The 13,522-nt window shown below is 55.8% G+C and overlaps 1 protein-coding gene across 1 annotated transcript; it reads right to left on the bottom strand.

Moving 5' to 3' along the window:
- Nucleotides 1-1,727: 1,727 nt before the first annotated feature.
- Nucleotides 1,728-11,518, bottom strand: P2RY2 (purinergic receptor P2Y2). Its single transcript, XM_066207554.1, has 2 exons — nucleotides 11,437-11,518; nucleotides 1,728-4,887 (listed from the first exon to the last, which is right to left on the bottom strand). The coding sequence occupies exon 2, from the start codon at nucleotides 4,881-4,883 to the stop codon at nucleotides 3,807-3,809; it is 1,077 nt and encodes a 358-aa protein (XP_066063651.1). The 5' UTR covers nucleotides 4,884-4,887; nucleotides 11,437-11,518; the 3' UTR covers nucleotides 1,728-3,806.
- Nucleotides 11,519-13,522: the final 2,004 nt, after the last annotated feature.

Consider the following 13,522-nt stretch of genomic DNA (forward strand, 5'->3'; position numbering starts at 1 on the left):
AATCCAGCCCCAAGGCAGAAAACCAGAAAAAATAAAAAAAAAACCCTGGAGACAGGACTTGAAAGAAGAAGTGGATGCACCAAATGTTTACAGCGACAACATGGCCTGCTGCCTGCCACTGTCCCACTAAGGGTCTGCTTCCTAGACAGGCATGATGAGGAAGGAAAAGCTCTCCACTTGGATGCCTGGAAGGTCCAGCAGAAGTGTGCGTCCCTCCAGCCCATGTGGCAGATTTGCTTCCTTGGCAGGAAACCATCAGTGCTCTTAACTTTCTCTTCCTGCTCCCTGTGCTAAGGGATATTTAGAAAACGCGGTTTGTAACCACTTGGCGCGGCCGGCTGGCTTTTTTCTGCCTGTTTCTCTGCACCACCTCTGTGCTCCCCATCAGTGGGCTGTTTTCCTTCCTTAACTCTCATTCCTGGGTTTGGCTGACTCAGTGCTGGTATGAGCTGTGCGGAGTCATTGCAGTGAAGGTTTGGGAGTGATGCTCTAAATCCCAGAAGTTAAACCTATTCACGTGTGAGGAGCCCCTGATCCCTGGGCACTGTCCCCAGAGAGAGACCCCAAAACCTGGGCTGAAAATCGAGAGGGGCTTGTCAGAGGGTGCATCCTGAGATATCGAATTTAGCAGTTCTGGGGCTCACAGAATAAACAGCTCACAAAGCTATTTCTTTGGCTATTTCGCTAAAGCTATTTCTTTGAGACTTTGTGTTTTGGCAGCTCTAAGGGCTACAAAGTTCTTGGAAAGAGCAAGCAAAGCAAAGCTTTCTGCCCTGGTGCAGGGGACCGTGAAGGGTTTCTGTCCCATGGGGGGGGTGAGTGACTGTGGCTGCCCCTTAAAGACGTGACGGGGACATCTTGCACCAGCCCTGCCCAGCCTGGCCTTGAACACTTCCAGGGATGCACAGAGCAGTGGGTTTCCATAAAATTATATTTACACACATCATCCATGTCCCTTGGAAGCTCCTCTTTGAGCTGCCCAGATCATTCCTGAGCAGACTGCAAGGTGACTTGGCCACAGATTGGAATCAACGCATCCATGGAGCTGAGTGTGTCCTGGGCCTTGTTTCCCTGAGAGGGAAAGGCCCAGTGAAAGCCAGGCTGGGGACCAAGACAAATGGCAAACCAAATGAAAACTACATCGAAACCAAATGTATTTTTTCATGGGGACTGTGGTTAGGCTCAGGAAACCTTCTCCTGGTGCCTGCAGGGGAAGGTGAGGAGCCTCTGAGAACCAGAGGTTTCCAACATCTTGGTTTGGTGGCTTCTCAGTGGCTGGGAGAACCAGAAAAACAACAACAACAAAAGCTCTATGGGATGGGAGACTAATTATTTTGAGATCTGTTAATTAATTACTTTATGTAACAATTTCTTCTAGTCTTCAACAAGAGCAGACTAGGAGAAGTTACCAAGACCACGGAGGCACAACCAAAACTGCCGGCTATTGAATTTGTCACACTCCAAGGGGTTTTGTCCCCTGTGAAGCCCTGCCATGACCAGAGACCTGTCCCTGCACCTGGGTTTTGCCAGAACTGCTGGCACCAGCCCCATGAAAATCTAGAATCAAGAGTGGAGATTGAATTCATTGAATCAAATGGAGATCAAGATTCACAGAGGAGTGGACATCTGTACCTGGAGCTTAAAATATTTCCATGGCATTCAACAACCCAGTTTCTACCCCCCAACACCCATCTTGGTATACACCAGAGGAGACAGCAGAGAAGTACTTGTAGTAGAAATAAACTCATTTACTATCAGAAATCTGAGGTGTTTGCATGTTACAAAAATAAAAATGTACAGTCACTGTCATAAAACTCACCAATTTTTTTTTTCCTCTAGTATAAGTTAGTGCTTTTACAAACAAAAACAACAACAACAAAAAAAAGGTCTAGAGCTCGATTTCCAGCTGGTACCTCTCCAACCACTCTGCATCTGGCCAGTGGTGTCACCTGGGGATGAGGATATCACAGGGACACCCCTGATGGCACTGGCAGTGCTGCCCAGGGTGGTGGCTCCGAGCCAGCCCAGAGGGAGGTGGCATTTCCAAGCAGGACCTCAGGGGGAAACTTTGGGTATGTTTTTGTTGAGTTATTCAGAGCACGTAACGTGTCCACGCTGCTTTTTGGCAAGTGTGGGAGCCCGGGCAAGGCCTGGAGTGACGTTTGTACCAGCCCAGTGCCCCGGCTGAATTCATTCCTCGCAGTTATTTGTCTCGCCCCAGTGACTGCGCCATGACCCTCGCCACAAAGCCAAGCTCCCCTCACAAGAACAAAGGTGCAAGGCCAGCCTTAACCCGGTCCTATCCTAAACACACTCGAGGGCGGGATGAACCACCCTACAAATGTCCTGTTTGTCTTTGCCTCCTGTGCTTGTGACACTGTTGGCCGGGGCAGGAGCCCCCTGTGAGGGGTGTGACCACAGGAACCTCCCAGTCAGCCCTGAATGGTCCCAGTCACCCGTGACTGAACACAACTGGTGACGTGGTGACGTGGCTTTGTCCCCACCAAACCGTTTCACAAGAAGGAAGGATGGGACAAACTAAGGAGCGGTCCGAGGTCTTGGCCTAAGCCAGCATCAAATGTGCTGACCCAGTTCTGAAACAGAGCTTTTACAAAATGTCACTCGTCCAGTGCTGCAGCCCAAGCAATTTTCATTTTTGGGGGGAGGAATCTTCCTGCCAGGGAAACCATGGACCTGGGCTCTGGGCTCTCCAACCCAACAGTTACAGGGAAAAAACGCCAAGAGCACCTTCTGGTGAAATGTTTTGTGGAAATTTTTTTTCCAAATCCAGGCAGAACGGGGTTAAGCTCAGCATCGCTTGCAGCTCCTCAGCCCAGGGCTGAGTGCTGGCAAATTTTGTCACCTCTGAGGGACAGCGATGGGGACGTGGCAGCGCTCGGCCAAGGGGATGCACACTGGTCTTTGCTGCTGGGCTGGAAACACGTGTCACCAGGAAGGGGGTTAAAAACAAGACATGAAGAGCTCACCTTAAATTTTAATGAGCTGGAGATGATTATTAAAGGCAGCAGCTGGAAGCTGTAGGCTCCTGAAAGCTTTTAAAAGGTGGCTGCTGCTGTTGGGAAGCACTAATGGGTTTTTTGGAAGATGTTGGCCCCGCTGGAGAAACCTACGGGGGACCTGCTCGATGGTACCAGCAAACTCCAGTGAGCTGCGACTGCCACCAGCGCACTCCAGTGGGATGGAATGTCCATCAGCACCCTGGTTAATGAGAAGCCAGCCCTCGGACAGGAGCTGGGAATCCCATCCCTGCTCTGCCAGCTTGGAGCTGGGAGAGCATTTCTTCAGGGATGCAAAGCTGTGGGAGACCCTCTCCCGCTCTGGGCGATACTTGTCCTTGACATTTGCATCAAGCTGCTCAGCAGAACTGCAGCTGACTCTCCTGATCCACCCGAAGCCTTTCCTGCCTTGCCAAGGCCCAGAGGAACTCCAGCCCCCCCGTGCCAGGCAATCTGCGGGCGGAATCCTTTAGGGAGACCTTTCGCACACGGTGTTTTCGCTTTGGAAAATGATTCAAGGCACTCAGGGCACGACTTTTCCCCCAGACTTGGTCACCTCAGCGTCGATCAGAGGGGCAGGCTGGGACGCAGAGCCAGACATCAGGGTCCACGGGCGCAACCACAGCTGCACCTTCCTGAAAAAAAATACTGCAACAAACAAGCAGAGGAGCGCGTTTGACACAGACCACGCTGGAGCGGGTGCAAGCCCAGGCACCCCAAAGCCTCGGGCCCCAGAGCACCCTGTGCTCCCCTCACACCCAGGATAAACCCTTCTGCTGCGGAGCAGAGCTAGGATTTCACATCCTTGGAGAGCGTGTCCGTGTCGGTGCTGGCTCCCAGGTGACTGTTGGGCACGATGCCCAGCGCCACCTCGTTCTGAGGCTTCCCTGGCATTTTGTGCCCAGCAAACTTCATAAATCGCTGCCCTGCTAGGAAATACAAAATGGGATCCAAGCAGCTGTTGGTGCTGGCGAGGGGACGAGTCACCTTGTAGGCCAGATTGATGGCGTTGAGGGTCTGGCAGCTCAGGTCCCAGCTCCGGAAGGAGTAGTACAAGGTACGAGTGACGTGGAAGGGGAGAAAACAGACGATGAAGACCACCAAGACGATGATGATCATCTTCACCGACTTCTTTTTGGAGCGGGACAGGCGGGAGATGCCGCGGGTGGGCTGGAGCAGCCGCCGGGCCATCAGGCAGTAGCAGACGATGATGGTGAGGAAAGGGATGCAGAAGAGCAGCACCAGCATCACCGAGCTGTAAATGACAAACTGGCCGAAGAGGTCCTTGCTGGAGGTGTCGTGGCAGGTGATGGTGTCGCCCTTGACGCTGGTGGTGACGAAGAAGAGCACGGGGGACTGGCAGGCCACGGTCACCGCCCACACGGCCGCCGAGACGCGGCGCGCGTGGCGCACGTGGCCCCACTGCAGCGACTTCAGCGGGAAGCAGATGCCCAGGAAGCGGTGGATGCTGATGCAGAGCAGGAAGAGGATGCTGCAGTAGAGGTTGGTGTAGAAGAGGAAGCGGACGATCTTGCAGAGCCCCACGCTGAAGGGCCAGTTGTCCCCCATGGCGTAGTAGTACACCAGCAGCGGCAGGGAGACCACGTAGAGCGTGTCGGATATGGCCAGGTTGAACATGTAGGTGGTGGAGGCGTTCCAGGTCTTGATCCTGAAGATGAAGGCGTAGAGGGCCAGCAGGTTGAGGAAGAGCCCCACCACGCACACGATGCCGTAGGAGACGGGCAGCAGGACGTACTTGAAGTCCTCATCAAAGACGCACTTGTAGGGGTTGTCATCTGTGCCACCTGGGTCCAAGGAGCTGTTGATGATGCTGGTCCAGGCTGGCGGAGTTGTGAGGTTCTCCATCACCCTGGGGGGAAAGCAAAGACGCTCTAAGGACACGGAGACAAAGGCTCAGGAGGACAGCACATCACTGACCATAGACACCATGGCCTCATGGCGTTGGTGACACAACTGAGTAATCCCTGGCACGGAGGAACTATGGTCAGGTGGATGAAGTGAGCTTTATTGAACCTCATTCTGCACCTGGAGCACAGAGGAAGAACTGAGCTGCTTTAAAGTCACCAACAAACCCCAGGCCACGTGTGCGAGTCCACCCCAGACCTCCTGCAGCCCAGTTCAATGTCCCAAACCGCCCTTCCCACCAGGTGCGCGCAGAAATTTTGCCTCCCGCATCACGGAACAGGAAAGATGCTCCGTTCTGTGTTTAACCAGCCACGAGAAGTGGCTCAGCTGAGCACCACTACAAACGGGTCCTGCTAAATTCCAGCAGCTGGAAAATTTGAAAGAAAGGATTAGAAAGTGGAATTTCAGCAGGCAATCCTCCTGACTGGCCCCCACCGCAGAGGTCTTCAGCTCCTTCTGGGAGGGCACACCTCACCACACCCCGAGGCCCTGCAATCAAACCTTGCCAAAAGGAGCGTGGTCTCCACCACAGGGGCTCTGCCTGGCTTGGCTGCTGATGGGGACTGGGTGGGCTGATGGTGGCCAGGCCACAGCCCTGCTCCCTGGCCTCGAGCCCCGCTTGTGCAGAGCTGGTTTCTGCACGGGGCTGATTATCTGGGAGGAGAAAAATGCCCTTGAAAGGGTCTCTGCAGACACACAGAGCCTGGCCTGTCTGTGAGGAGGGACAAGGGCCCTTTTGTGCCCTGGGCTCTGCTGACACACGATCTCCGAGCGAGTCCATGGGTCGGGAATCAAATTCAAATGCATTTCTGCCCTTCCCGTAAGTGAAGCCGGGTTGATGTCCCTGCTGCTCCCTGCCTTACGGGAAGCCTGTGGAAATGGGGGATGAATCCAGCCCAGGAGCTCAGGGACCAGGAGCTCCTGCAGCAGAAAAGGTGCCCCTGGAATGAGCGTGCAGGATGTACCCTGACCCAAACCTCACCAGGGTTTTAGGCGGAAAAGAGCAATCCCAGCCTTTTCAGGTAAAGGGCTCAGCTCTAACCTGGTGCCACCATGCTGCGGGACAGTGTGGCCATGCCCTTTATGCAAAATAAGCACCAGATCCAGAGCTCTCCTGCCCTTACCTCCAACTCAGATCCCGTAGGGAAGGAGGCAATGACAGGCTCCTCGAGGCTGCCAGCCTGGCTGATCTCTCACCACAGTAGAGCACTTTGGTACTAAAAAGCACCTTTTTAAAAAAATCAACCGATTGCTGAGGGAGAAGGGATGAAGTGATGCTTCCAGCCCATCACAAGGGGATAACTCCAGTCCTTGCTCCAGGGACTGGGATCAAACAACCTGTCCAGAAGTGCACTGACACCATCCCTGATGATGTTTCCCCCATCCTGGTGCTCTCCCCTCGGAGCAGGGCAGGAACAGTGCTGGCTGAGGCTCACGCTTCCCAAGGACAGGGGTGGAAAGCCCACGCACACTCACACCCCAACTAATCTGCGCCATCTGCAAAAACCCCAATATAACTTTGAGAACCACTCTGTGATGAGAATCAGGAGCCAGCACTGTCCTGGCCTCGGGGTTTTGCTTTTCCTGCACTCAGTTCAGCTTTGCTCCCATCCTGCTTCCCCTGAGTCCCCAGCAGCGTGGCTGTGGATGGAGAGGGTTAACAGAGCTCCGGCGGACGGGAAAACATTTTCCAGCTGCTGTTCTCCGCAGTTTCTTCCTTCCCTCTGAGCTCTGCAGATCTGTGGCCAAGCAGGGAGAGGTGGCCCGCAGACCTGGCAGCCGATGAGAGGGGTCGGACAGGCCACCGTGGCCGAGGGAAGCCACACAAGATGCCCTAAAAGGCACAGGGAAGGGTTACAGAGCTCCAGAGGCCTCAGCCTGGCATGGGATTTCTCCATCTGCATTCCCTCTCTCCCCTGCACATGACCCAGCACTGACGGGGGGAGATCGCCCAGAATTCCAGCGCATCTTCCCACAGGCTCCTGAGACCCCAGTGAGAAATCCCAACCAGAATCCATCCCTAAGCCAGGGATGTGCCAAGTTCCTCATCCCCATCTTCAGGACAAGGAGCAAACAGTGTCTGCTGCTTGGTTTGAATGGAGCCTTGTCCTCACTGTCGTGCTCTCCCTCCTTTTCCTTCTGGGAACGCAAAAGCCTTTCTTTTTCCTTTTTCACCCGAGTTTTGCCCAGAACCCCTAGGACAAAACCTGCTGTGTGCGCCGGGCCCGTGGCTGCAGTCCCTCCCCCTCCCTCCAGCCCCGCTGCATCCGCAGGGAGCGAGCAGGAGAGGCCAGGGCCAGCCAAGGCATGTGAAGGCACAAGAGCTGGCAGCTGGCACTGCCCTTTGCTGTGCCCACGGCTGGCACGAGTGCCAGCTCCGACTGTGACACCCCGAGCCCCCGGCGGGGACGAGGGGAGGGCGAGAGCAGCAGCAATCCCTGAGGGTGCCAAGCGGGATAAACATTTCTGTGATCCCCGAAAGCGAACAAAGCACGATGCTTTGGTGAGAACCACCTGCACCTGCCTCATCACTTCATCTCCTTTCTGAGGACACAGGGGGAGGTTTTTTCCTCTGGCATGGGATGTAGGTGACCAGGCACAGTTTTTTGGGTGCCCTCCAGCCATCCACACACAGTCTCCTCCATGCTGAGCCACGTGCAGGTTGCAGTGGCTGGACCATCTCTCTCTGCAGTGTGGCCTTGGATCTGTTTATCCCACGGGACGTTTTTCCCAGAAAACACGTACACTCAGTGCCAGTGGATGAAGGCAGCACAGGAGAGGAGCCCGGGCAGATCACTGCCCTCAAATAAAGTAGCCACAGGCATGTGCACGTGAAGTCAGCATCCCGAAACGCTCCTGTAACTGTATCCGCCAGGGATACTGAGATCAGGCAATACGGGAAAGGAGGGGGCTGTCACGGGAGAAGGTCACGGGCAGCTGAGGGACGGGCAGCACTCCATAGGGACATCACGGGAATTGCCAAGTCAAGGCCTCGACTCCTGATTTCTGCTCCATTTTTCAGCATTCCCAGTGCCATCCCAGCCGTGTTTCGTGCTCGGGAATTTGCCAGGCAGCAGCAAAGTCGCTGGAGACAACAAAGCGCGACCGAATCACGGCTGCAATGGATACGTTTTCACAGGGGGCTGATGAGGTTTAACTTGCCTTCCCAAATAATTAATGTGGATTAATTTACCAGCAGGACCTCACAGAGGCAGCCCTTGGTTGTGCCACAGCTCCCGTTGTTTTGTGCAGGAGGTTGAAACCACGACCCATTCGCTGCGTTTTCTCCCCGAGTCCCTTCCAAAGGACACACGGAGTAACGTGGGTGTTTTCCCTGCCCTAATCCAGAGGCATTTAGTAGACTCATCAAAATCCTCGCTCGGGATCGGGAGCTACTCGAGACTCTGGGAAGCAAACGACCTGGAATCGTTTTTCACTGCCCTGGGATTGCGGTTCAAACCCTCTGTGACCAAAAGCAAACAGGCAGCGCGTTCAGATGCTCCCGAGCCTGTCTGCTCCTGATCCGGCCGAAATCTGAGCCCGCCCAAACTGCCAGCTTTTCATCTGCCCTTTCCCTTTGGATCCTTTCTGCCACAGTGACCTTCAGAGCTCTTCTCCTCCAGGCCAGCCCTGGCCACCAGCGTGGGCTGAGGACCTCCCCAGCTGCGCCAGCTCCACCATCCCCAGCGCTTCTCTCCAGCGATCCCAAGGCAGGACACCTCCAAAATTTATCTCCAGGATAGCCAAGCAGCTTGAGGGGCTTTATCCATCTCCCTGCCAGGCATTTATCCCTGATGGGTGTCATCTATCCCTTCCTCCGTCCCCAAAATGGCCAGAACACCTCATTTAAACCAAAACCTTGCAAAGAATCTGTGTTTCTGTCCCTACAAAAAAGCACCTTTGGAGGGCAGCTCCACTCCAGAAATGGAGCCGCTCCACTGAGGCAGCCACGTGCCTCAGTTTCCCCACCTGTCGCCAGGCTGAGAAACAGCAGAGCTGAATTTGTTTTCTCCACCAAAAATGGTTTTCTGGGGGTGTTTTGGTTTCCTAGGGGGTTTTTCATTGATTTGATCCAAGCTGAAAAGGGAAGAGAGAGTCTGGAGAAAAGATATAACGAGTTTAAAAGAACTTTATGACTTTGTTTGGAGGTCAAATAAAATGCTTTGCTTTGAGAGAAATCACTTCTTCTGGGGATTTCTTCTTTCCCCCCAAAAACTCCCTGAATCCAGCCTGAATCAATCCCCCTTCCAGCCCTCGTTTCCCAGGGGGTACCAAAACCTCCTGCCTTGCTCCACACCATGGGAAATCAATTGGGATTAACCAAATCTGCGGCTTTGAAGTGAATTAAAAATTTAAATTGAAGTGAATTAAAACCCTCAGTGACATTGGTAATTAAGGCCACCTTCATTCAGTTGAACCTGACTCAATTCCCAGCACGAATTGGCAGGGCTCTGGGGATGGATCCCTCTGGAAGCAAACATCAACCCTGGCCAATATTTAATCTTTTCATCAACACTTCCCTTCCTGCTTCAGCAAAGGTGATGCTCCCTGCCTGTTCTTCCCTGCTGTGGGATTGGGCTGGATCCTATTTGAGGCCTCAAACTTCCAGTTTTACTTATTCCATGGGGGAAACAGAGCACTTGCATCCTTTCGGCTTCCTGGAGGTAGGAAGGTGGTGTTTCCATCAGGAGCTGGACTCTGGTTTTGCCCCTCATGACCTTTTGATGCTCACTGGAGGAAGCAGCAGCCAGAGAGAAGAGTGTGGGATCAGTTTCTGGCCAGTTTGGTAACCCTAAAAGCTCCGTATCTGGGAGAAGGGACATTTCCATGGAGACCCCCCAGCCTCCTGCCCACACCAAAGGGAGTCACAATCACCCTGGAAAAACCAAAGGCACTCTGGGGGACAACCAGGATAACACAATTACACGGCACCACCAGAAAACCCCGCCGGGGGTGGACTTTGGGGGATAACTTCGTGCTCCACAGGCAGCATCCCGCGGAGGCAATGGGGGTCTCTGCCTCATGGGAGGTTCCCCCTCGGGTTTTGGTGGGGGCTGCTCACACTGAGGAGGGAGCTCGGCGCGGCCGGCAGCACGCTCCGCTGCCAGAGAACTATTCACGGCCTTGGCTTCGTGTCAACGGCCCGAGATAAAAATCGCACTGGGCAGAGACAGGATAAAGTCACTCAGTGCCCCGGCCGTCAGAAATCCTTCGGGGGGTTTTATGACCCACTGAGCCCCGGGATGCGGCCGCGCTTCGGGGCTCCGCGCATTTTGGGGTCTGGCCCTTTGCACTGGAGCCCCTAAACCCACCAGCCACCCTTTGCCCGAGGGAAAACAAGAGGAATTTGGTGGTAACGAACGGCCCAATTTTGGCAGCGGTGACCACGGGCTAGGGCCACCATCCCCCAATGTTGGTGGCCCTCCAGAGCTGCGTTTGCTGCTCCTCACCTCGTGTACAGGAAAGCAGTGGGTTGCCAAAGGGCTTTTGCAATAAACTGATAAGAAAACTGGAACAGAGAGAGAAATAAGATGTTTTGCCCCTAAAGTTGTTCCTGCAGTGACGTCAGCCAGTGCCCAGCTCTGGGAAGAAGGGTGTTTTGGAGTTGCTAGAAGGAGTCAAAGGGTTTGAAATCACAGTATCGCCCATTGCAGTGTAAATTAAAATGCTCCCAAAGAAATTACACAGAGAGGCCAGCACGCAAAGAGGTGGAAAAACACACGGAGCAAAGCAGGGAGCCAGCTCCACCGTCTAACCAGAGCTGTGTACGGGAAAACACGGGTAAACAGCCAGTGAATTCCCCAGGGAAGGGAGAAACTGAGCAGCAAAGATACTATTGTGAATTAACGCATTAAAAAAAAAAAAAATCCAATAATTCAGCTAAAGAGGAGCAAAAGGAGCAGGAGGCTTCCCTGGGTGCCCAGTTTGAACCATTTGTGCCAGCACCCGCCCATGCCAGCGACTCCCTGCCGGCTGCCGCTCCCACTGCGCTGTCCTGGGGCACTTTGGGGCAGTTTTAGTGGCAGTGGGGGCAGCATGTGGGGTTGAGAGGAGGAGAGCAGGAGAGCTGGGGTTCGGCTGTGTCCATGCAGTGTCTATTCCGTGCTTCGGGTGCACCGGGACCCTGCGTCACCCCTGTCACCCAGGCAGCAACAAGTGCCACCACTGCGTGCATGTGCGCGACCGCGTCCATGGGTACGCGCACACGGGGTTGTGCGTGCGTGTGCGCTCCACCCGTGTGTCCCCTATCCCCGTGCCCGTGTCGCCTTCCCCCCCGCGCCCTCCCCACCCGTGTCCCCATTCCCACCCCATCCACGAGTTTCCCAATCCACCCCGGAGGTCGCCGCCCGTCCTTCCCTGTCGCGGGCAGGACACGGAAGGTTGGACACATCCTCCCCCGGTCCCTTCACGGTCCCCCCACGGTCATTCCACGGTCCCTCCATGTCGCCCCCCGGTCCCTCCACGGTCCCCCGCCCGCTGCGGCCGCGCTCACCGGGCGATGCCGAGCCGGGGGCTCCGTGCCGGGGGTTCAGCGCCGATCTCCCCGCTCAGGAGCGCGGTCCATGCCCGGCTTCGCTCCGTCCCCTGCCCCGCTGCCGGTGCCGCCGCCGAGTGTGAGCAGGGACGGGGCGGGCGTGGGGCTGCACCGCCCTCCCGGCGCTGGGAACGCGCCTGGGACGGGGCAGGAGCCGGGCCAGAGCTGCCCCGCCCGGGGCTGGGACCGCCCCTTCCCCCGGGGACGGGGCAGGAGTTCTCCTCCTGGGATGGCAACGCGTCTGGCATCGGCGCTGCGGTCGGGACAGGAGTTGTACCGCCCGCCTCGCCTTCCCCCTCCGGGATGGCACTATGGATGGGGTCGGGATTGGGGCTAGAGCAGGACCCCCCCGCTCTCTCCGCCGGAGATGGGAGTACGGGTGGGATTGGGGAGCGGGACTGGGACCGGACACCGGCCGCTCTCCCCTTTCTCCCCCGGGAATGGGACCGGAATAAGGGCTGGGACAGGAGACCCCCCCCTCCATCCTCCAGAAATGGGAGCATGGAGGGCATCAGAATTGGGACTGACACTAGAGGCAGATGATTGCTCCCGAAAATCCTGCCCCGGAGATGGGACTGGAGTTAGGACAGGGACAGGACCCCTCCCACCTCTCTGCCCCGGCAATGGGACCGTGGATGGGATTGGAGATGGGACTCTAAGACCAGACTCACTTCCACGCGTGCTAGGGCCGGGACTGATGGCAGGACCGGGATGTTGGGACTTTTCGTCATTGCTGGAGCCAGGAGGACATGGCAGAAGGTTTGCTCCAGGTTTGCTCCTTGCGGTGTCTTTGACCTACTGTCCCCACAGAGCCCTGGCACGACACAGCCTCCCAGGAAGCTGCAGGGAGCTGTGGAGGGCCACCACCACCTTCACAGCCTGCCCTCTCCTGCAGGTGGCTGCTGCCCAAGGGAAGCGGTGGCCAGGTTCAACCCAACTTTCCCGGTGGGGCTCATTCACCTGGGTGAAAAACCTTCAGATCTGGGGGGGCTGGAGGGTTCCTGGGCAGGAGCAGCCCCACGGGATCGTGTGCAGGTGGCCCAGTTGTTTTCCACTGCAGCGAGTGCAGAGCGAGCCCCGGTGCTCCCCTGAGTATTCCCCATCTGTGTCCCTGGGTGAAAGCCAAATCCTCCTTCCCCAGCTGGGTCCGATTTCACGTGGGGGTCCTTGGGCCCCCTGGCTCTGGCTGGGGAGGGGGGACCATGAAGCCCCCGATGGAGGAGAGGAGGGACACTAATGGCATCTATTATTCAACAGCAGAGAGTGGCAGCTGGCTAAGGAGGCATTAAGAGGATAAGAACTCCTGGCATGGACTCAGTGCTGCAGAGATCTTGCTCACAGACCTCCATGCCAGAAAAGAGAAAAAAAAAAAATATTCCTGTTTCCTTCTTCTGATGTAATTTGTTTAAGGAGGGAAAACAATACATCACATCACAGCTATTTGGGGCTGATAAGGGAGGAAGGACAGGCCTGCTGCTTGCCCAGAGGGAGGGAGATGCCTGGGCAGAGCTGCTGAGTGAGGCTCAGCTGGGTGAAGCTGCCCAGCAGTGCCCTGGGTGCCGAGTTCAGCCCGTCTCTCCCGGATCTGAAAACACTTGGGCAAAGCTGGATTCACCCAACCGCAGCACCTTGGTTTCATCCTCCAAATCCTTGGCCCACCCAAGGAGGGACGATGTCCAGAGGTGATGGATGGACGTGTGGATGATGTCCAGGGAGTTGCTGCTGTCCTTGCGTGAGCAGTGACCCGGGGGGTGATGGCTGCTGCCCAGCAGCCCTTGCCTGGCGCCGTCTCCCCCAGCCTGGTCCTCCAAGGTCTGAACACCCGCAGCTCGTGCTCCGTGAGATAAAGCCAAACAAGTCAGAACCAAGAGGCAGGCGCCTTGCTCATCTCCAGGGGTGATTCATTACGGCCAGGCCAGCTGAGAGGTCTGCTCGGAGGCTTCGGCAGGCCAGAGGAGATGTTTTCCTAAAAGCTTCTTTGGAGCGGGGAAGTGGTCCCCTGGAGAGTCCTCTTCCCATCGGACCTTTTCCGAGCCTGGTTGAA

Source organism: Chamaea fasciata, unplaced genomic scaffold (assembly GCF_029207755.1).
Source record: "Chamaea fasciata isolate MVZ Bird 193981 ecotype frontalis unplaced genomic scaffold, bChaFas1.0.hap1 SCAF_2, whole genome shotgun sequence".
Classification (NCBI taxonomy): Eukaryota; Metazoa; Chordata; class Aves; order Passeriformes; family Sylviidae; genus Chamaea; species Chamaea fasciata.